General features: G+C 41.7%; 1 protein-coding gene and 1 long non-coding RNA gene across 3 annotated transcripts; one reads left to right on the plus strand and one right to left on the minus strand.

Annotated features, from left to right (window-relative positions):
- LOC119006664 lies at positions 1–17,648 on the plus strand. 2 transcript variants are annotated; one of them, XR_005070864.1, is made up of 8 exons: positions 1–17; positions 93–297; positions 1,331–1,429; positions 3,615–3,774; positions 5,813–6,008; positions 8,338–8,459; positions 8,757–8,894; positions 17,511–17,648. It is a non-coding gene; the product is annotated as an uncharacterized LOC119006664 (long non-coding RNA). The 2 variants fall into 2 exon arrangements; XR_005070863.1 differs by having other exon boundaries at positions 1,334–1,429.
- Positions 15,757–24,030, minus strand: LOC119006663 (cortexin-3). The gene is made up of 2 exons (XM_037075614.1): positions 23,668–24,030; positions 15,757–17,846 (listed from the first exon to the last, which is right to left on the minus strand). Exon 2 carries the CDS (start codon positions 17,766–17,768, stop codon positions 17,517–17,519), a length of 252 nt encoding a protein of 83 aa, XP_036931509.1. The 5' UTR covers positions 17,769–17,846; positions 23,668–24,030; the 3' UTR covers positions 15,757–17,516.
- Positions 24,031–24,746: the final 716 nt, after the last annotated feature.

The following is a 24,746-nucleotide window of genomic DNA, read 5'->3' on the forward strand; positions in this document are numbered from 1 at the left end:
GAGCCTGAAGGGAAAGTGTGAGTATCTTTCACCTTTACTTTATGAGGCTGATATACCTGCAGAGTACTGATGGTCACTGTTTGTTTCTCCAGAACGAGAGCAGCCAGGAGCTGAAAGTGTGGGCAGAGGAACAGGCTGCTGAGGACGAGTTGGACGACGGTTTCCTGACCTGAATCCTGATTTCCTGTAATCAAGTTTTGTGGACTGACATGTTGTCTGGTTGGTGCTCAGCCCAGGACAGGGAGGCTCTGCAGCGGGTGATCCATCCATCCACAGAGCATCAGTGACAGAGGAGAGGTGAGGTGTCTGCTCAGAGCTCAGAGAATACTGAAAAAGACTAAAAGAACCAGAAGTAACCGCTGACGTAGCTTCTGTCCTCTGACTGTGAGACTCCTGAACATCCTCAACAAAACAGACTGCTTTGGTTTCTGTCCGTCTGTGATGAAGCATTAAATGAGTCAAACTCATTTTACAAGCCTGGTGTTGTCAAATGTTTTCTATCAGATCAGTAGGAAATGTTGTGCGGCTCACAAACAGACTCACACACTCGGCTGTATAGACTTCAAACACAAGAGCGCCACTGACGCTCAGAAGCTGCCATGTTCAATTCCAGCCTAAATGTCTGGAGGAGAACAAACAGGACCAGATTTCTTAACTCACTGTTGTTCCTCCATCATTCCCGATCTACATCAGTTCATTCAGAATCTCCTGTCACTCACAGACTTAGACTAAATTACAAAGTTTTCAATATTATTATAATAAATGTGTCATTATTTGATGTTTCAATGTGTAATACATTTAGGAATTATAAATGAAAATACACAAGCCTGAGCCACTACAAATTAACATCTCTGGTCAGTTCTGCTGGTGATTTACTGCACCTCTACCATGAATATGACAAGCAGAATGAATGCACAATCACTTATAGGATATGCTATTACCATTTTCCAAAGGCCGGCCTCTTCCATTGACTGTGTGGCCGCAGTGTACAGGACAGCACAAAGACATCTGCAATGCAGGATAACTGAACTCCGATCAGTCTAACCTGTAGAGAAGAATGATAGCCAGGTTTTTCCAGTAGTCCACTAACAGCTGGATTGCTTATTTTCTGTCTATTGTCTAAGTGCTACAGACCCGATAAACTGGGAGAAGAAATTAAATCATGATTTTCTGAAGTGCAAACTTAAGACGAAACCCATCATAAAATGGTGTATGGATAATATAATTTTAACAAAAAGAACAATACATAGATACATCAACTTGGGATCAGTCCAAATGTTCCTCCCAGTCTGGACTGTTGTCTCATCATTGTGTTTCTCCTACCTGCCAGCAGGTGTCACTGGTGTATCCTGGGCAGCAGCATGGAACTGGACAGGATGATGATGTCAGGGCTCTGATGACCAATGAGGCTCTACTCGCCAAAGACTGGGTGAGGTTGATATGGGTTAATTATGGAATAATCTTCCAACTAATCCATGATGAGATGAGTGCGAATGCTCGTCTGCTTCCAGGAAACAGAGATTGTCGGCTATTATTGTCGCGTTGAACTTGGCAGTGACAGTGTGACAGAAACACTGAGGCCTCATATCGAGATCAAAAGACAAGAAAAAGCAAGAGGGAAATTGACCAGACGCTTTCTGTATACTCTTTCTGTACACGTACAGGACATCGCTTCTGCTTTATCACTTTTGAAGGGAGATAAAACAAACTAAATTGCCTGTAGCAGCAGCCCAAGGTTGCTGTGTTGCAATGCTTCAAGACAAACTATCACATTATATAAACTTCACGAACCTGCCGATCATTTTCTTGTGTTATCTATTGATCATTCTGTCCAGAAAATGTCTGAAAACTCGAGCTTAAGGTGATGTCATAAAATGTCACATGTTGTCTGACCACCAGTCCTGAGATTTAAAATATTCATTTACAGACATGTAAGAAAAACAAAAGCACATCTTCAAAACTGCGAAGTTGAAAAATGACTCAATTGATGAATAATTAATGGATTATGGAGATAGATGCCCTTCATTATCTGGCCCTTTTATAATTGACAGTGCTTTTCTGAGCTTTTCTGCAAGCACAGATCATTCTATATCTATAGACTGTATTATATATTATTGCCTCTGTATACCTACTACAATCATGAAAAAAAAAAATATTTTTTTACATTTTATTGTGTATTGTTTTAAAACATACAAGTCCACATCAAAATTCCACAGGCACTTCCTCTGACTCTTATTATCATATCTATATATAACATTCATTTATAATTTACTGCTCACAGGCTCTGTGTACACCTCTAATGCAAATTCATTTAACTCTCTCTTCCCTAATGCCACCTGTATTTACTATACGAGGACAGATAACAAATGGAAGGGTGTCAAAATTCATTTAAGTGCTGAGTTCTGTCATCCATCCTTCATAGTGGGGGACATTTTTAGAAACGTAAGTAAAATGAGTAGCTGCAGCATTAAAGGGCACATGATTTGGTGAATTCATGCCACATTCACATGATGTCTGCATTTTCAAATATGGGCAGAAATATTAACTTTTACCTCTTTAATTTTTTACAATGACAACTTCATACATATGAATGAATTCATAATCAATCATTGATGAAATGAAACAGATTTGTCACTCGTTTCCTCAGCAAAGCTGACTGTGTGAATATGACAGATGATAATTCAGATTTCTATTAACCCAGCGTGTCAACACTGGTGGATTAGCTGTCCTGTGTGCTGTAACGTATGATGCAGTGGAGGGGGGGCGACTTCCAAGCCTTTGACAAACTCCTGCATCAGTCGTAATTACACAGAAACAAACTAATGTGAGAGTTTTTCTTTGCTGGCAGTTTGTTTTTGTGGAAAACTGGACATGTCCTGAGTACTGCAGAGCAGACTTAGAGATGTAGATGTACTGTAGAGGAGTTTTTACTACTTTTTAGCCTCTAAATTTGAAGTAATTGTAACAGTTACAGTAAGCTGTTTTATAATATGTGGCTCTGGAGGTGCAGTTAAGATATCCTGGCTTGTTGAAACTGCTAATTTTTAACACAAAAACTGTTCTACAAACGGGGGGGTGTGGAGTTTAAAAGAATGTAAACCAGGCAGAAAGAGTCTCTCAAAAGAAGCTATTGAGTTGCATTATGGGAAGTGAGTCTGATGTTAGGATAACTGCAGTCTGCTGTATTTTAACCATTCTGTTTTATGTCATTCTCTCAAGAGTCCTCCAACGTTATGAAGTTCAATACTGAGTAACTTCTCCTTTAATGCTCTTCATCCAGCAGTCTTTGGTATCAATTACTCACTCAGCAGCAGCCTCAAACTCAGATAAATTACTGCTAAAGTCAAGGATTTGAGCTTCTGACCTGAAGATGATAGAGATTCACTTAATCATTTCTTTCAATAACGAGTATCGAGTTTGCCTCAAACACGGAATATAAGCTGTCTGAGCTCAGCAGGATCCACACTTGATGGTATTTGAGTAGGAGTGTGTGAGTACAAACTCAGGCCCTTCATGTTAAGTGAAATGGGATAAAGATGATGAAAAATCATTCCACAGATCTCATTACCTCCACTTCTATTTTACACATTTTGTTCCCTCTTTCTTTCCTTCAGCTGAGCTTGTCATCGCTGCTCACTGCCGCCCAGTAAGTTCATCGCTCCACTGCAGAGGTGCTACTGCGTGCCACTGTCGTCAGGAAACAGGCTGAATAAGACCCCTCTTCGCCTGGCCGCCTCAGAGGGTCACTCCATCGCAGTGGACCTGTTAGTGCTGGTGAGAAGAGACGTCTGCTCAGCAGTGATTCCGGTAACGCAGCATCACTAAGTGGTCAGATTAGAGCCACGCGTTACTCTAATCTGACCACTTTTTTCGGTAACACGTAACGTATTAATATATCCAAACCAGTTATCAGATTAAAGTTACTTGTTCAACTCGCTGTGCATTACTATTATTTTTGTCATTTTCAATAATAAAAAATTGTATTTTTGCATTCTTCTTGCAACTCGGGGAGAAACACAAACAATAATGGAGGAGAGAGATGTGCATTTTCTAGCTGGAAATACAGTCATTATTTTCGGTTCGTGTCAGCTCAAGATGAGAATAAAAGGTTGGTTGTACACTCTGTGCTGGCGACAAAGTGCTATCAAGCTTCAAAATCACTACAGAAACATTCGGAGTCGCAGTAGAGCACAGTTAAGTTTACAGAGCAAGTCCCACCGCGTGGTGTTAAGCAGAGAGCTGCGAGTAAAGCCACGGCCTCGACTTCTGCAAGAGGTCCCGCACCACCCAAACAACAAAAGCTAGACTTTGGTGCAAAATACACTGCCGTGCTGCCTCACAGTATGTTGAGGCGGCAGGATGTTGTCGGCAGCTGCTTAATGTACCTAATTAGGTAACTTGTAATCTAACTTAGTTACTTTTAAAAACAAGTAATCCGTATAAGTTTTAAGTTTTTGTTTCACTCTCTGCAGAGCTTCATGATGTAAACTGGTCAGTGTAATAATATTGTGTGGTTTTGCAGTTATACACTGTGATATACCATATTGATACTACAGCAAGATGCTAGATATAAGCTTGATAACGACATTGGACACTACAATGCCAAAAGTATATGGACACCCAAACATTACATTGACATTTTGGCATCAGGCTGCAGGAATTTGCTGTCATTCAACCACAACAAGCACCAGTGAGGTTCAACGCTGATGGCGGGTGACAAGGTCAGACTATTTCCTGTTTATCCTGAAGGTGTTCCTCCCAAAATATGTCACTCTGGGAAAGGTGCCACTCCACTCAAACTGTTTAGGAGGCACTTTCAAATAATACTTGGCAGGTGATTGGACAAACCATTTGTCTGTCAATGCTTATCACACAGTAGCTTCAACCAATCAGAACAACCTCAGGAGAGTGCTACCACCAGTGGTGCCAGTAGTTAAAACAACCAAAGTCAGTCGGGAGAAGAGTGAAAACATCTTTCCCATCCAAAAAAAGCCTTGCGTGCCATTTTTGCTTTTCTTTCAGTGAGAAAAACGCTCCGCTTCTGATTTAAGTGATGTTAGAGCATCAAGAGCATCACCCTCTTTGGGAGCAGCCGTCGTTGTATTCAAACAAACAGTCGCTTCTCTCGCTGGTTCTCACACCTGAACCACGGCTGCAGCCATCTTCCCTTTTTTTTCTTTTTTAATGCTAGATCACATGCTAAGTGCAAATTCACACAAAGTTATTCTTGTACACCAAACGGGAAAAAAAACATTCTTTGTGGACCTGGCTTTGTACGTGGAAACATGAGAGACATCAAAAAAAAAAAGTTGGGAGGTAAACTGTAGTCTAAAATATGACTTTTTGTTGTTGAATTAAGAATATCTGAAGTGGAAGTCAGTGTTTTAAGCTACATGACATGAAAAAAACAGCCCCAGACATTTGGCCACATACTTTTGGCCACATAGTGTGTGATATTATATTGTACCATTATCCTAAATGATTTGTACATTTGTTATAGGTGCCCCTGGTTTGAGTGTTTGAAATGGTTTATACATGCAGCAAACAGCCATCAAACAGTTTTCTAGTTGGAGACACAACAACATGTGAAGCTTGTCTGATATTGGATGTTTGAGAGACTTCAACATCTGCTCTAAATGACATTTTTCAATGTCTAACACCGTTTTTAACATTTTTACATATACTCCACTTTACCTTTACAGACGTGCCTGAACACAGACATCTGTTTTCATCACCACCCTCTGTCTCCCTTTCTTTTGTGTTTATTTTTTTTCCTTTTCTGGCCACCGGGGGGCGCACTGCGTCTGCGCAGAATGGCACCAACATCAATGCCAAAGACATGCCGAAGATGACAGCGCTGCACCGGGTGGCTCAGCGCAGCCACAGGGAGGTGGCCGAGCTCCCGCTGAGGTACGAAGCAGACATCGACTGCCTCAGCAAGTTCCACAAGACGCCTTTGGACATCGCCATGGATACCAGCAACACTGAAGCTGATGATACTGCTACAGGTGGATGGAGGGATGGATGGTGGGGAGACACTCTGGGGGAGAGAGAGACAGACAGACAGAGTTGAGAGGAACACAGGAAAGGGGCAAAGATGAATCAGATGTCAGAGTGAGACAGACGGATGAAGGGTGGGGAGACAAGGATGGATGAAGACAGAAAGAGAGACAGGGGGAAAGAGACACCACGAAGATGATGAAGGGAGGGAGAGGATGAAAGGGAGGAGAAACTGATGACAGGGAAAAATAGATATAGAAGGACAGGCAACTGAGAGGGGAAAGGAAGGGTGAGGCATGCAGGGAGGAGGACAGAAACGCAGAGACGAGTCAAGTCGGGTCAGCTCTGTTTCTCAAACACCAAACACGTTGTTGCGAGGTTATTAAACAAGATAAGAGAACGGGGAGACACTCGTAGGGGGGAAAAAAGACAGAAAATGACCCAGCAAATTTCAGCCAATGCAGGTAAAAATGAAAACGGGGGAGGAGAGGCGGCGAGAGAGATGGACAGATAGATGAAGGCGGGGGAAGACAAGGAGACATGGATGGATGAATGAGGGGCTTGTGAGCGAGGCAGGCAGGGAGGGAGAGAGATGGACAGAGATTAGGGGGGGAGAGTGCGCCTGAAAAGGAGGGGAGAGAATAGGAGAAAAAGGGGGGAGGCAGCCGTGGAGATTAACCAGAAGAGGAGGAGAAAAGTCAAAAGAAAATACGAAGACGAAAGCGTGAGACTGCAGGCGCCGACATGTTTGCACGGCGCCCCTGTGATTTCAAACATACGTTTGATGTTTTCTAAGTGCGACTCGCGAAGCTCCGGTCGGACTTTCACCGGCGTTGCTATGGTTTCAGTGGCCAGGCAGCCTCTCGCTGCCAGACAGCCATGTTGCAAACACTTCTTACCACAACACCCGTATTTAGACACCATTTCACACACGATGGGATTAGGACCCCGTCTTTGAGAGCAAACAGGATCCACACTAATAATTGAAATAACAGAACCGTGTTTGGGGATTATGTTGAAATGAGCAGATGCAGTATTTCAGAAAAATGAGATTATAATAGGCCCACATGCTCTCCTCCAAAGGGTTTATATAAGAGAGGTGTGTGTAGGCCTTCAGGTGCTACGTAGGCGGTTGTAGTTAGCGTTAGATAACTCCTCTCCCCGGTCATGACTCTTCAACTAGCCAGGATACAGATAGTAGGGCCTTGAGCAAAAGCAGCTGGTTGACCCGTACTGAAGCGCAGTGACACGTGTTTATGAAACATATACACCCACCACAGCCACGAGTGTGAAACGCTCCCCTGACGTCAGAATTTGAAAGGTATGAATCACCGTTAGTACAACATGATAACTTACCGCTGTGCTCTGATGAGGTGAGAAGCGAGACAGAAATAGAATACGTGAACAAACGTTCGTTTCCCACCCAGAAAATAATGACATTGTTTCTCTTTGTCATTAAGTCTGTGCAGATAAAACGTCTTCCTTTATTTGAAATCACTGCAGATGCCACAAGGTGCCCAACAGCACTGATAATGAAACATCAGTGGCTAAACAATGAAGCAATCTATTAGTTTTAAACCTACTGCAGCCATCATATTTTATCCACCATTAACTGCTCGATCGCTTTGAGCCGCAAAATGGGAATGTCTCACCATAAATGACTGTCACACCTGCAGTTCTCAGGGGCAAAAACTGTTTGGCTGTGACTCTTCCTAATAGAATGAAATTAGCGGCTAAAAGTGTCATTTTCCAGTTACGTAATGCTGATAAACTGGAGTGATGTCAGCCAAACCGCAGATGGCTGTTCTGTTATCTTCTGTGTAAACCTTTGATGTCAGTTTCAGACCCATGAAAACAGTAGGGTTGTACTTCATACATCAAAGCCTTCCAGTGTTTTATTTTATGCCTTTGTGTCACTTTTTAACTGGATTACACATTAATCTAAAATGTAATAAGAGATGAGAAACTTTATTATATGCCACGTTCTCCCTCAGAAGGGCATTTAAATGTCAGTGTAAGTCGTGAAAAATTAGGATTTAGATTTTAGCCCTTAAATTCATACCTACAATGACGACCAAACGGTGATTTACAAAACGGAGGAAAGGTTTTTAAGCCAAGATGTGATGTTAATAATAATGTATCGCATGACTGTTTGTGTGTTTAAAGGGGTCACACATAATGACAAACCCACAGGTAATTGTTTTTAGATGGTTCCCCACCACTTTATGGCGCATTTCAGTGTCTGTCAGCTAATTGTTTTGGTTTGTTGCAGCATCCAACTTTCTTAAAATTCTCTTTAATCTCTTACTTTCTTGCTTTGGTTTTTGGCTTCTGCAGGCCGTTGTTTTCAGTGGAGGCTCTGAAAACCAACTGTACACAATCTGCTCGGCACCAGACAACAGAGAGATGCAGTTACCAACCAGCTGGTGAACAAAGTTGAGAACTGAAAAGCCTACAGAGTAAGTGCTGGACAAAAACTGATCTGCAAATGAGCACTTATGTTGCTCCTTACTTGCTAAGATCTAAAATCAGTTGTTTGATAACAAGTTAATCAACTTAGAAGGTGACAGTAGATCAAGTGAGTTGTGTTTACAGCTTGTTTCCGCAGTGCCCAAGTAAAAACAAAATGAGTTATTCGAGGGTTATGTTCGTGTTTGTTTCGGACCCTGGAGTCAACTCTCTTGTACATCATGTCACTTTGTAAATGATCCTTAACTGCGACAGAATTCAAAAGCTTTTGTTGTGTGTTTGCACAGGATGGCGTCCAGAACCAGATAAATAAGAACTCAGATTCCCACTACATCATCCCGGCAGGTGGGGCTACTCAGCCCGTCAGAACTGATCACCACCACCACCAAGACAAGACGGCGCACGCATTCATCACTTGTGTTAAGGTGCAGTGATTAAGTGCAGAAATGAAGAGACAGAAATGATGAATCAAGAGCAGATGGAAGGGACGTGGAATTCAAAATTGTGCAGGTGGGGGAAAACAAAATAAATCTCAGGAGACTCACCGTGTTATCTCCAGAGACGTATAATCACATCTGACAACAAACAAGGAACACCTGGAGTGAACGCCGCCATCTAGAACAGAAACAAAATGGCAGGCAGTTGTAGAACAACAGTCAAGATCCCACCCATTCGTTTCTTTCATTTCATCCAGCCATGTTCATCAAAATCTCAACCTGTAAAACTTTTCTTTGTTATGTAACACTCTGTACGTGTTTGCACAGCAGCATAATGTCGGGAGCAGACGATGGCGGCAGCTGTTATCTAACAATACAAGCTAACTGTTACCTTCAGGCAAGACAGTTGGTAGGTCGACTGTTCTGAATGTGGTGGGCGACGGTGGGAGGAAGGTCATTACTGTAGTGACGGACTAACGCGACAGACTGCAGCCATAGTCCCTGGGCGAGCAGTTCATCGTCACCCTGCAGGGGCAGCAGAGTGAGTGGGCTACCACTGCTCTCCGGTTCACACTAGGACATAACTGAGAACAGCGATGCATTGACAAAACAATTTAAAAACAGCAGGAATGTAACAGAAATTAACACGAGATGCGCGGCCGCAATCAGCCGGTTAGATTGTTAAAATTCTGCAGACTTTGCTCTGTGACACTGTGGGAGAATTCAAACAAAACCAAGGCGCTGGAATTACATAAGGAGTCCCTTATTTATACCTGCTGGGACACGTTCTGGCAACCTCGGGATGACATTGCAGTTCCCTTGCATCTTGAATCCAAACACGACTCATGTAAAAACCTTAGAACAAATCCTGAATACATTTTTTTACTGCGAGTGGCAAAAAAGCTGCTTATTAAAAGGGGGTTTATATGTGATGGGAGGAAAAAGGGGATCAGACACATGAGAACGTCTCACAGTAATAATGTCTGAATGCGGCAAATACCTTATTCCAAGGTCTTTTGGGAGAAAAGGGTAATTAAAATAAGTTAATCGTAAGAACAGGTTGTTTTTAATGTCACATTCTCTCACTACAGTTCAGTACGTCTACCTCCCACAGAAACATCACAACTACATCATGTAGCATCACTAGACTTTGTTTACTTCAACCGACCAACACATTAATAGTAACAGCTCGACCAAATGTACTTTTATGTTTAAAAAAAAAAAAAAAGCACCCCAGTTAATCTTAGATATATCTTTTATGAATCATTCTGCGTACTTTGTGTTTACGTCCTTCTTTGCGACCCGGTCGGTGATGAGAGGCCCTCAGACTGTGATGTGTCACTGTGCCTCAATGAAGGTGCACAGTACGGACAAAAATAATCATGAAGCAATTACAGTAAGAGCACTTCATGCTCTCTTATCCAGGGTGACCTACAGCGAGCAGATAGGAGCTCGGTGTCGGGCTCAAGGACTCTTATACTGAATGCATGGCAGTTGATGGATACAGCTTATCTTTTCTGGTAAATCAGACTTGTGACCTTTATGTTTATAGAGAAGCCTCTTTTACTGCTAAGCCACCATTCATCCACTTCTTTTTACTATGTATTACTAAAAGCAGGTGAAAATGTCCCAAAATGGCTCTCACTCTGTGCAGACTGCAGATACACGGTGATCATTATTCAACCTTTAAACATGGCGGCAAAAGAGACAATTCTCATGGATGAATTTAGGAGCAGGTTCAAGATCTTGAGCCAAAAAAACATTTGGTTAAAGTGAAACTCTCGCCAAAAAGCAACCCAGGCTTTATTTGTGAATGTATGTGAGTCAAACCTTCATGTAAAAGCATAATTACGACCAAAGAGGCACTTATAAGATTTACTGTAGTTTCATTTTCAGGCAAACTATTTTCAATGGGAGTGCTGCGGGCACTCTTATACTCTTATACATTCACAAATAAAGCCTGGGTTGCTTTGTAGCGAGAGTTTCACTTTAAGGGGAGAAAAACTGCAGTCAACAGTAACACATGATTGGGAATGGGGTTATTTTCTATTATCCATACATCCATACGCTCCTTATTGAAACTGTCAGGTGACATTTGGGGGCATTTTTATTTGCAACCAAGGACTTTAGTCAGGCAGCCTGTGCGAGGAGGCAAACATTCAGGAGCAGGAAATCTGACTTTTAAATCGGTTTTAGAATAGCCTGCCTTCACCACGCTAATTTGCAAATGCAAATTAGCGTGGAACCTCTCAGTTCATTTTAGATTTCCAAGGGGAAGTATCAAGGGGCACCAGCCTAAATGCCTCTGGAGGCCACTGGACAGACCGACAACCAGCCAGAGCAATGAAACATGCGATCTAGAGCTGAGCTAGTTATTGTGAAAGCGGAACATGCAGAGCCGAAACAGAAACCCTGTTTACAGTCTGAGGTCTGAAAGACGCACTGCAGACTACAGGCGCTGGTGCACTTTGCCATGACAATAATTGTCACACACATGATGTGGTACTGGTCTGATAACGTCTTTCATATAATATGTCATTACACATGAAATCAATTTTAAGGCATTTTCATCACAAGCCTTTAAAATGTAAATACTCAAAAATATATTATGGACTCGCATCACCCTTCTTTTAAGACTGCAAAGTCTGTCAGGGGAAAATGAAATACCAACTCTGTGAAATGAGTTGTTGTTAAATATGTTTTGTAGCCATATTAGTACTTCACTGACACCTGTTGTCTGAGGTCGTCCAAGCTCAATATCAGTTGTCAGTGGAGTTTTCCCACGGTAACTATTTTTAATTAAAGATTTCACCACATTGCATCTGTTGCTCTGAATTTTACCATTTTTAATCTGTGTGGGGAAAAACAAAACAAAACAAACCCCGCTTCAAATAAAAGATCAAGTATCCCTCTAGGTTTAAATGTACTGCACAGATTTTTTAACTGGTTATGAAACAGTCTCAATTACTTATGCTGTTATATGACCTACATAAACAAATGAGACCCATTTCACTGGAGTTGTGATGCTTAAATAAATATATCTAGTATTTAACAGATATTTCTTTCACAATCCAAGTTAATAGGAAAAAAGGATGTTTGGGTCCCATATTTAACATTGTAATTACAGCATCTGACCACTGTGTCAAACTGGCTTCAACACGCTGCACCAAACCGGTGGTTAGACAAAAACAAGGAATACTTTGTTTCACCATTGTGTTATTACAGGTATTAATCCTAATTAGCAACATTAGAAACAGAGTCCCAGCACATATCTCGAGGCATCAAACATTTGATACGGTTGCCGGCTTTGTCGGAAAAGATAAACAAAACTCACCACCCGAGAAGCCTCCTTGTTGTGGGGAAGCCCTGCGAGTCGATTACCGAGTGCAGTAGAGTCCCGCAGTGATGATATTCACTGGGCTGCAGAACTCTACTGCACTCGGTAATCGACTCACAGGGCTTCCCCACAACGAACCTGCAGGTTTTATTTATCTTTTCCGACAAAGCCGGCAACGATATCAAATGTTTGATGCGTTGAAATATGTGCTGGGACCCTGTTTGTAATGTTGCTGAAGTGTATTGTTAGTGCAGTGTATTGTTGTTGTGCGGTCGTTTCTGAGGATGCTTAAACTACGTAAGCTAGCGGTCCGCAAACTTTACCTCTCAAGGGGGGGTTGTACTCGGTGTCATGGTGTGTTAGACCATGGATTAAATTTACACTGGAGTATCCCTTGAAAAAAAGATTAATAGTAGTGGTCAAGATCTTTAGTCGTGAGGCGGTGGTGCGCTTACCACTTTTGTCAGCACAAATAAAAGTTCCTTGTAGCAGCTTTAATCTGAAGTCAGACTTTCTTTGTGAATGCAGAACATTCTGTTCTCATCCTCCAACGTGTTTGGGAAATAAGTATTTAATGGTGTTGAATAGATCTACACACACAGATTTATCTGTTTCCACTTACATAATAATGCTGTGTTTTAATTTCTGATTGGCATCATGCATATAAATATCCATATTAACTAACTAGTTAATATCTGCATGTGAATTTATGCAGTCGTTTATGTAAATCGTCCACATTATTTTGTGCAGCAGCCAGTGGAAGTCTTTATTCTCCAGCTGCGCCACTGAATCTCTCCAGTGGTCACCAGTAATGACTGTCATTATACTGGGAAGCTCCCAGTGGCCAGCAGTCGGGCAGTGCGGTGAAAAAATATCGTTGCATTTCTAAAACCCTTGAAATGTGGCACAAACCGGCTCAGTGGGAGGCAGTGCTGGTGTTTGATGTAATGTGTGTTCTCCAGCTGCTGTCTTCACACTTTAAGGACTAAAGCAGATTGTGGCTGACATGAATCTGACAGACCGGCTCCAAACGAAGGAGACGGATCACATCGACCCTGTTTCATCCTCCCCACACAGGCTGCCTGTAATTTTCAGAACGGATCTCAAATTTTAGCTTTAAAAGCACTGAATGGCCCGAGTCCTCGCTGTGTTACAGACGCTTTGAAGGTCGTGTGAGCGCTCACATGGCCTGAAATCACCTGGCGGGGGCCCTCGGGCTGCCACACAGAGACCAGGAGTGACAGAACCTCATCTGTTAGGGCCCGAGGCCCAGAACGTCCTGCCTGAGGAGAACGGCTAGTAGAATTAGCAATGTCCTTTTAGGATCACCTCTTAAAATGCAGCTGTACCCGACTCTTTGTTTTCATGGGGGGGATTTTAAATACCTCCTTACACAAACCAATCCAGCAGACACACAGACTTCCAGTGCATGGCTTATACAGCTGCACTGTAATTTCTCATCTCAACTCAATACTTTATTGTCCCTGTGGGGAAATTTGTCTTGGACACATAAATGCTTCCAACACACAGTAAAATAAACTACATAACACAAAACAGCACTAGCTGTGTCAATCACAACTATAAATTCCACATACCAAGTATTGCACCCACCTCACGGTAAAACACTTATTGTATAACCCATAATTAATTAGTTTGCAATAAAATAAAGTCAGATAAAAGCAGCAAAATATCACATTTAAAGAGCTGGAACCCACAAATATTAAGCATTTTTGTCTTCATGAATCAAAAATGATCAAAACTGTTATTGATTCTTTTTTTTTTTTTTTTTTTGCAGAAACCTTTATGCATGGTGCGCTGCATATTAAAACACAAAGACACAAAGCAATCTAATATTTCCTGTGAAGGCTGCAGACTTGAAGCACTCTTGATCAATGCTGGCAATCATCTTTTCTTTGGTGCCAATGTTCCCTGAAGTCTCCCGCGATTCGTCACTGAAACAGGCGGCAGACTTTTGTAAACGTCACCGGCTCTCGGGAATAAGAGGAATCACTGCTAAAAATCAATTATACACATATCAGTAGTCCCTCTCATATCCCCCACGCACAGCTACTCACACTCACAGAGGGAACAGTCCATTCCAACATGCTCAGAGACCATTAAATTAACTGGAGGCTGAATAGTGAAATGGGGCATTTGGAAAGGGAGTAAATTCAGTATAAGGCGTCTGAGCGTGCACAGCAGAGAATGAAAATAATTCAATTATAAGTGTCTTTCTTTTAATATGAGTCATGTTGCATAAAGCATGACTGCGATATTGATCCATAATGGTTAATGTTCCCAGCTGCCGCTCCCTCTGGCAGTGTAACAACGTGTTTAGATTGGATTATAATCTTTGTTTGGCAGGAGCTAATGAGATTTCAGTAAGAGAAAATGAAAGCTTTCAATTCCAAAAAATGATTTGTTTCTATTTTGGTTATCGCTGGGAATGATCAGAGTTTCAAACCTCTGAGGTGATACTTAGAGAAAAACAAAACTATTTTTGGATAGGCAACGGTTTCAGGAGGACTGATGGTGTCATTCTCGTCAAATGAAGGATGTCTAATCACTCCTCGCTTGTGTTTCCTACCTCCCAGACGATTGTCTTCACTACTTACAGCAGCTTGTGTAACGCACTGCCTTCCTCTGTGCCAGCATGCACTGAGCGGGGAGCAGCTTTCTCAACAAATGATGCATGTTTAGTTCTGCTTCCACACAGCAGCCGTTATCAGCCGAGTATGGCATCCACACCACTATTTAGACTTTTTTAGAAACGAGCAAACAGTGAAAAGGCTTCGGTAAAGACGTAGGTTGTCTGTGTTACATAATAATCCAGAAAGCGCAGACTGCACTTTTCTCCTCTGTGGGATCAGCTCGCATTTAAAATTCTGATCCGCTTCAGCTCACGGCCCTCCCTAAAAAAAAAAAAAAAATGGGAGAGGGAAAAAAAAAAAAAAAAACAGAAAAACCTGTAGATGTCTGATATCAGCAGAATTATTAAGTAACACACAACGGATTCTCTCGCAAAACAGAATTCATGGGTCGATCGGTCCCACGTTCTGCTTCAATGTGAGAAACGAAGCAGGTGTCTCGGGGAGGCGTGCAGCAGATGATTGCATATCAACATATTCAGCGTCGGTGTCAGGCAGATTGTTATTCTGCATGGCGTTCTGGAGGGTCTCGGCTCAAAGAGCAGCCTCGGCCTGGAGCCTGGAGACTAATGTGTGTGTGTTTGAGTGTGTGTAGCCAGACAAAGTGTCTGGGTTCACAGAAAACCAATCGAGACACCTGCCGGCTACGACTGCCAGCCGCTGATAAAACGGGAAAAGAATATATCGGGCCTCTGGCACATATGGCCGCCTTGAAAAGGGCAGCGTGGTTTTTTTTGGTTTTTTTTCTTGGAAGAACCATTTTTTTCCTCAGTTCTCATCCATTTTTTGTTTCTCCTTAACACCTGCCACTTTTACTGCCCGGTGAATGAACCTAATAAAATAAAACACAATAAAAAGGCAGTTGTTCACTCTGATCATTTTTATTACAAAAAGAACGTCGGCTCCAGGCGAAAAAACAGGTCGTGAACAAAAAGGCTCCAATACAGACAGGAAATAGCTGCTTGAGCAACTGACCCACAGCTACAACATCAGGATTAAAGCACTTCACCATTTATCATGCACGGAGAGCGGCAGGAAATACATGCGGAAAAAATAAAAAATAAAAGGAATACATCACCTCAGCACAACATCGCAAAACATCTGCGATAGGTAGGAAAAGGCCACAGCAGATCACAAGAACATCACATGTCGTCGAAAGGATCAGAGTTCACATCCTGTCCCGGCAGGAACAAGAGCAGGGAAGGGGTTTTTTTTTCTTCTTCTTTTAAACAGGTTGTATGACATCTCCGTGAAGTGCAAAGACACAGTCGCATCAGTGACTGGCTGATTTCCCAGTGTCTCCGCTACCTACGATACTGTAAACAATCTACACTATAAGGCGCACAGTTGAAAAATTTGCCCAACGAAAGAGCCACAACATCAGTTCATAAAGGGTTCGATGTGAAAATGCGTCATCTTCAACACCAACACTCTGCAGATCTGGCATACCAACTGTCAATATACCAACTGCAGGCAGTAAAATGCTGTTTAAATTCCTTTAAATGGGCACAACACACACACACACACACACACGAAAAAACAAAAACATTTAAAGACAAAAAATCATGAAACCCATTTTCTTTCGCTTTTTCCTAAAACATCAATCTAAACTTTAGTTTTGTTTTTTTTTTCAAATTAGGCACACGGTACAGCACAGTAAACTTCTATTTTTCTTCAATACCTCTTTTGGTTGCTGACATCTAAAGACGTGGACACCGCACTTCCCTCCAAGACTGAAAGGACAAATTGTTTTTTGTTTTTTTTAAATCACACACACAGAACAGTTACAGTTACTCACTGCTGGCTTCTATCTGTCTCAACCTCTCCAGGACATTAAAGGGACTTTTTCCACAACTAAATCCTTCTCTGTGATTGCCTAAGCCTTGAAACAAGTCTTATCTAACTGAGTGGAAGGAAATGGCCACCACAGAATATCTTACGAAGACATAAGGCATTAAATTCCTCTCATATCACATCAGTCACACAAAGTCTTTCAGAACCTCTTATTCGTGTTTGTCCACAAATGAAATACACTAAAAAAAAAACAAAGACTTCTACAAACCTCGACTATTTACTCTGCAAAGTCTTATTTTTACTAGCTGTTTTAAACACTGATTGTCTACATTATCAATAAAAATCTAACGACGTAAACATGATAAGATGTAAACACTGTTATTATCCAACTGGCTTGGACCCTTGAATGATGTTGAACCCTGTGTGAGATGTGAGAAAAGTCTTCCACACATGAGATGGAGGAGAAACGAGGTAGTCCACAAAAGAACTGATGCCGGGGGGAGGGGGAGTTATGAGGAAGTGGCTCTGGTGCATCACTTGAACTTCATGGTAGTTTGTGGTTTGATCGGTAATCTTCATAGCATAGTTCTGGTTGTCGTGTTATAGTTGAGAATATTCTGATTTGGCAGGGAGAAGCTGTTGAACTCTGATTAGCCGACAAGCTGTCGAAATTCTTCTCAGTCTGAGCTTTCAGAAGATTTCCTGAAAGCTGTTGTTTTCCTGATGAATCACTGGTCATAAGAGCTTTTTTATTATTATTATTTTAGCATCAAATTAGTTTTTTTTTTATTTCTGATTTCTTTTCTCCAATTTGTGCACCCGCAGGACTCCTCAGACGATGCGGTAATCAAACGTGTCCTTCTCAGTGTGGTCTGTCCAGTTGGATGAGGGCATGCTGCGGTACGGGTCCAGCAGGATGCGAAAACAGCGTACGATGAGCAGGGCCAGGAAGATGAAGAGCAGCAGCACGAAGACGAACGCCGCCTTCTGCTCCAACGTCAGATACGAAGGCACGTGATGGCCGCCGCCCGACGAGGACAGCGTGCTGCTGAAGAGGCCCTCAGCCATCCTGGGCACATCCATGCTTGATCGTCTCGGCTCCAGCTCTTTGACGGTTGCTTAAAGATTTTGGAGTGGAAGTTGGGCTCAGCGGATAAGAACCTGCGAGAGAATCCAAACAGACGGATTATAGTGGAGATCGTGTCCTCAGCGGTTTGACAGATGAAACAGAAAAACCAATACGTCAACCTAATGTAATCGTAGGAACAGAGAAAGTGACACATAACAGAGGAGAAGAACAAAACAAAATGTGTTTTTGGACCAGAACAAAGTGACGCTCAGATTGGTTTATTTTCGGAACTCGAGGCAAAAAGCCCATTCTGTGAGTAAAGAAGGCTCCGGGGACTCCTTTGGCCTTGAATTTCTGCTGCTCAGGGGGTTTGAAATGGCACTTTGGAGTTTTAGTTATAAGACATTTATTGGCGGCAACACTGAAGGCAGGCCTGTCGCTGTTTTCATTTAAAACACAGCCTGCTGTTTGAAAATTCAGACCCTGACTTCAACAAATTAAATTGAAATGCAACCGATCTGTATCTGCAAATCAAAGTCCGTGTCACCGTTTCATTTTAAGAATGGATAACAAAACCAGGAAAATGGGGAAACTGTTCTTTCACAAAGCTGAAAGGAACGAGCAAAGAATTAGACTTGAAGGTGAATCGTTGATGATAATGATGTACCAGAGAACTGACTAGCAGGTACCATATAAGTGACTCATCACGTAATAATTAGTTTATAAATATCATGCTGAGTACTTTCTTCATGAATTACTCCTGATAAACTATCATCCAGCTGCTGGGTGGCACAAAGTAGTAACGTCTCACTGATCACAAATCACTTTATAATAAGTAATTGTTTTTATCCCTGCGACCCTCATGGATAAGCGGCAGATAACGGAACAGAATTCTTTGTATGCTACTTAAAGTAAAATGAAACATAATACTGAGAAGTTACTAGAGGCACATTAATGAATTATTACTTCATCATTAGTTACTCTTTTAGTGCCCCCCCTTCAAGTAGAGTCACACTAACAAGTAGTTACTAAGTCAACTGATTATTACTTATTACTTAATCATTAGTTACTCTTTTTGTGCCCCGCTCAAGTAGTGACTTAGCACTGAGCAGTTACTAATTAGACACATTAACTACATATAACTTAATCATTAGTTATTCTTTTTGTGCCCCCCTCAAGTTAAGTGAAACTTAATACTTAGTAGTTACTAAGTAGACCCATTAATGAGTTATTACTTAATCATTAGTTACTCTTTCTTTGCCCCCTCAATAGTTTGTGGTTTGAGGAAAAGGCCAGTGATATTCTGTATTTGTCCTACTGTCAACCGATCCCATGAAGAGACCAAAACAAATGATGGATTTCTGCTGCTAATACTAATAAGTCCTGTCTGTGTATCTGTCTGTGCCACAGAGCTCCATTGTTGTCCAAAAAACGATTAAAAAACACATCATTGAGCCTCGCCGTTGCACTTGAGTGACGTGTTCCTTCATTACCCCAAGACAAACACTCCAGTATATTTTGAGTCAGTCGCACATAAACTGTCCCGCTGCCAAAAAATACTCACTCGAGCGGCAAATGTGTATCAATCCAGAGTTAAAAATAGTCCCAGACAAATGTGCTGTTTACTCATGTTTGAGTAACATTCGCTTAAAACCACACAGAACAGCTGTTTTAGGTGCATGCTGAGCCTTTTAAAGAGACTCACTGACCGAAAGAAAAACGTACGACTAACCAGAAAGTCGGGGAAACCGCAGGTTAACAGGGGCAGAAGATTTTGCCTCGGTCCAGTCTGGCAGGTTAAGAGATTTGCCTGAAATAGATCTGCAGTAACTCCTACTCACACTGAGCATGATTAGTATGTTAACTTATCTTGGTAGGATTTGGTTAAATTAGTTGGATTAATTTATGATTAGATTGCAGAAGTCACCACACAAGGACTTACTTATTATATAAATGTAAAGAATTAATATGATTTATTAAAGGTGTAATGACGCAGGAAGCTCAGCTCAGTAAATACTTCAACAGGTGGTTCAGTTTTAGTTGCCTATGTCATGTTCTCATTAGCAGTGGGCACAATTTTCTCATAAAAAGATTAGATTTTACCAAAATGTGGTGAAATGTAGTTCGAACAAGAAGAGCAGCTTGAGGCTTTCTGCGTGGATCATTTGTTCTGGCTAAAAGAGGAACAATACATTGAATTTGGGAAAAGATCGCAGGCTTCTATAAAAAGGGTTGCAGGCAGGAGAGGAAGAATTCATCAATCCAGATACAGCCAGCAGGACTGTCGAGCATCTTTTTTGTCTCACTTGATATATAAATACGGAAGGGTCCAAAAGTCTGAGACCATTTTTTTTTTTAATATGATGGTTTGACACAAAGCTTTGCAAAAACAACCTGAAGTGGACACAAAGCATTCTGTGACATCTTTGTTGAACACATTGGGGCTTGCTGTCATTTTCAAACAAAACGTGGACATAACAAATACTAAGATAATCCTAAAAATATGGATTTTTTTTCTTCTTCTACTCAAATTGCTCAACTGACATCATTTGTGATGAAATCTTGCAACACGAGAGTCAGAAGCAATTATCTAAACCAGAGTTTCCCAAACCTTTTTGGCTTGTGATCATGTAAAACAAAGTAATGACTACGATTAATAGCGGCTAGTTTAACGAAAGGAGTATTTTTGTTTTCCTTGTTTCCTTTGAAAAGACCTGAAACAGAATGGTGGGCAGAGGAAACTGTTCTGTTTACTTGCTCGTCTTCAAAAAAAACCCAGATTTAACTTGTCTGAAATGTTTTTCTAAACCAAATCATCCGTATGTGACGTGAGGTAAACGCACCATGTTGTTCTTTACAGTTGTGCATTGTATTGATGCAATGTTAATCCTCATATATATGGTAAGTACAGTAGCTCAAAACAGCCCTGTAGAATTACAGTGCACATTACAACTAAGCAATTTTCATTTGCTTTTATCTCCAAACAGGAGGCTTATAACTCTGCTGCGTCACCAGATCTTCAGGGTATTTTCTGTGTAAGTAAGATTTATAACTAAAATGGAGCCAAGATTAAGAAAATAACACTCAAGCTGCCGAGTGTGTCCTTGGCTTCACTTGAATGTTGAAAAACTTTCTTAATTGGCTCCATTTATCACTTTCAGATCAATTAGTTCATTACCAGATCATCAATTGCCTCTGAGAGATGTTTGCGTAACCCCAAAGTCCAATCTCTTCGTGTTGTGTCCTTCGGTCACGCTTCTGCGAGCGTGAAGGGCCGTCATACAGACTGACAATCACACGGGAGGGGCTGGCTGGATGTTATGAGGCCGCTTGAAGTGACAGGACGGGCAGGAGAGCTGTCTCTTTCTGCCTTTAAAAAAAAAAAAAAAAAATGAAAGAAATCCTCTGTAGGCAGCTCTCAGGAGAGAGACAGAGAGGGAGCAGCCTTCAGCCCTGCCTCGCTGATCAGCAGCCTGTAATCCATCACACTTAAAAACTCAAAAAAATGATATTTCACAGCAGTGATTCATTGCCCTCGCTGTGAAAAAATGATAAGGAACGGGCATTTTCTCTTTGTCTGCTGGTCTTCCATAAGCGTTTACTGTCAAATCATAATCTCGTCCTCCAAGGACACAGTGAGGTTACGGAGTATTAGCACTCCGAGGCCAGATATCACTCGCTGTTTGTTAGCAGGTTATGTAACGCACTTCAAAAGACTCCCCAACATTTACATCATCAGCAGCTACTCTACGGCTAAGTACGCAGAGTTTGGAGCTTTACTTGACAGTCGTGCACAGAGACGCGCCACACATTTAATCTTCCCCTGACAACTGTAGAGAGAGAGAGAGAGAGCAACACTTCCCGTTTCAAAGGAAGGTCTGCACCTTTTGAAGAGCGACATGTTCATCTGTCTACTTCGCTCATCAGCAGCTACGTTTAAGGGAGAAAAAAATAAAAACTTCTGTAAACCCAAAACAACCTGCAGACGACAGAATAAATACACTGTGTCTGATTTCAGATAGTGACCGGCATTATATAAGAGCACAATCGACGGTGGCTGTGGTGAGGACGATGAAACAGTGTCATTAAAAATCAACACAGAACTGAGCGTGATACAAACATGGAGACGGAATTAGAAATGATGAAGCCAATTATGTTAAAAAGTTGATGTTACCTGCAGGGCTGAGTGAGAGTGTGTGTGTGTGTGTGTGTTTCGTGACTATTAAATGGTTTAGGAGAATTAGTCGACTTTATTTCTCAGCATGTTGTCGACCATTTCACGACATAAAAAGGTCCTGACTGCAAAGACGACTGCTGAGGAATTATAATACACATGAAACTCTAAAACAGATGGTCATAAACATGAAGGTATTCACATATTACACATGCTTGTTTCTATCTTCACTGTATTTATAAAACCAAGTCTCCTGTAAAGTCTTTTTTACAGTGAATTCCACACATATTGTTTGTGTATTCGACTCGTCTCTGAATCTCTGAATCCTTATAAGCAAGACTTTGTGTGTGTGTGTGTGTGTGTGTGTGTGTGTGTATCAGAGGAGGTGAAATGGAATTAAATGGTTTAGGGGGAATTATTAGACGCCATTTTCCAACAAGTTGTCAGTCATGTCATTACACAAAATGACCTGTTCTACCACATGACTGCAGAGACGCCAGCTGAACGGTAACTGAGGAGCTTTTACAGTGTAAAAAACACACAATATTAAACACAAAAACACGTAAAACCACCAAACAAATGAACATAAATGTGATTAAATGTACATTTTACATATGTGAGTGTGTCCATCTGAATCTTATTTATTATATTAAGTCCCTTATTGAGGCATTTTCATGGATAACATCACACATATTGTTGAATCCAACACATGCTCACATTTCAATAACAAAACCAGTGAAACTGATCAAGATTTAGAAAAACTGTAATTTCTATGTTTGTGTGTGTGTGTCAGAGGAGGTGAAGTGAAATGATTTAGGTGAATTAATCAACACGTCATCAGTCATTTGATGATATCAAAAATATCCAAATATGTCCTGTATTAATGAAATGACAGTAAAAACTACTTAGTGGCGATGCAGCAGTCATCTGTGCAGTGTAACAATACTAACATATGTGTATTATTTAGCATATTGATCTCATATTAAGTCTGTTTCAGAGGGAATTCCACACATGATGTTTATGTGACAAAGTAATCTGAATCATTATAAACCAACAAATCTTCACGTCAGTAGAAAACCAGTAAAACTGAGCATGAATTTGAGAACTGCAATGAAAAAACACCCAATAACTGAGCCGATAAAAACATTAAAGCCTTATTTTTCCCTTTTTTCTTCTTAACGTCATTTCCAATAATCTCATGTAGAGAATTACATATTTTCATATGGAGAAAAGGAGGCTGAACATCATGAAATTGTTACTTTAGGTGCAAATATGACGCCATTCCACTCAGTCTGTGCATACATTTGCATTTCATAAACGTATGAATGTAAAATAACACGAATCGTCACGCTGATAAAGTTTAATTTATGTGTGCTGCTCCTGCAGGATGCATTTAATCCAACTGTGCTCAAAGGTGAGACACACCCGCAGCTCCAGCAGCGCAGGAAGGCTCAGCAACAACTCACTGCGAAATGAGAAGCCGCCATTTAAATGAACATTAATAATAAAAAATAATGAATAAACTGCACATGATCAGCCGGTGTGTGATCAGCTGGACTCCTCGGCGCGCACGTGGATGCATCAAACCCTTGATTTTTTTTCTTTTTGTTCACACCTTGACAGCAACATCAAACACACAGTAAAAATTAAATTTAAAAAAAACCCCTACAGGTGAAGCTGCACGGCGCCTCAGCTGCAGCCGCCTGCAGGTGAGAGTGGCCGGGTCCGCCAACACTAACCTGTTGTTCTCAGGAGAGGGGGGCTCGGGGGGCTCCGTCAGCGCTGGCTCTCCATCTCTCCGCTGGATCACCGACGTGTCTTCTTCTCTTCCTCAGCCGAAACAGCAGCACCGTCGAGCGGACGCGTCCTCTCAGAGCCGCCGGGCTCCTCACTTCATGACAGGAAGAACAACACACACACAAAAAAATCCTCTGTGTGGCTGTTTTTTGTGTTTCTGTCTGTGCTGACTGAGCCGGGCAGACCTCACCCTCCGCTGCTGCTGCTGCTGCTGCTGCTTGTTGTCTTCTTCTTCTTCTTCTCCTCTTTTTTTCTTCTCGTCCTCGCGCGCCGCTCATCCCCGAGATGTGGCTGTGGTGGAACCCCCCCCCCCCCCCTCACTACTGGCAACCTGTTGCCATAGCAATCCTCCAGGTAGGCTATATATATTGCAAGCAGATGAGTGTGTGTGTGTTGGGGGGGAAAGGTGTGGCCCCTCATCTGTAAATCACCGATGTCACACTTAACACTAATTTAATAGAAGAAGGTTGATTAAAAAACAAGCTCGTTAAGAAGTTTTTACAAACACTGACGCCTCTGTGTGATCTACATACTGAAGGCAAACAAGACATTAACACTTGGAGTGTTTGAGACTCAGTTCTTGGACCCTGATGTTCATTTTTGTGGGTCCCCCCGTTTGTTATGTTTCCCACGTTTTGCTGTTGTCTGGTGCCTCTTCGTCAAAACACATCGCAGACTAAACTAAAATCAGACAAAACCATTGACGGAAGAGTCCATGTTTACATTTTTTCAGACAAAGTTATGGAGTGAGCACCTCAGCCAGCTAAAGGTCAGGTGTTTAGGATATAGTAGCATCTACAGCAGCTGTGTGGTTGTATACTGCAACCAACTGAATCCTCCTCGCCTCATCCTCACCTACAGTGGCTAAACAGCAAAACTCAAAAAGCCCATCTCATCTTTGTCTTCTGTAGAAACATGGCGGTGCAACAGGTGGACTCTGCTGCTCCCTCTGTAGATACAAAAGGCTCATGGTTCTTCTGGCTGCTGGTTCTTGGGCATCCTGTGATGCAGCTCATATGTT

This window comes from Acanthopagrus latus, chromosome 17 (assembly GCF_904848185.1).
Source record: "Acanthopagrus latus isolate v.2019 chromosome 17, fAcaLat1.1, whole genome shotgun sequence".
NCBI lineage: Eukaryota > Metazoa > Chordata > Actinopteri > Spariformes > Sparidae > Acanthopagrus > Acanthopagrus latus.

Bases quoted from the DNA above. Each gene is read 5' to 3' on its own strand.
- LOC119006663 (XM_037075614.1), bottom strand. From the start codon at position 17,768: ATGGATGTGCCCAGGATGGCTGAGGGCCTCTTCAGCAGCACGCTGTCC.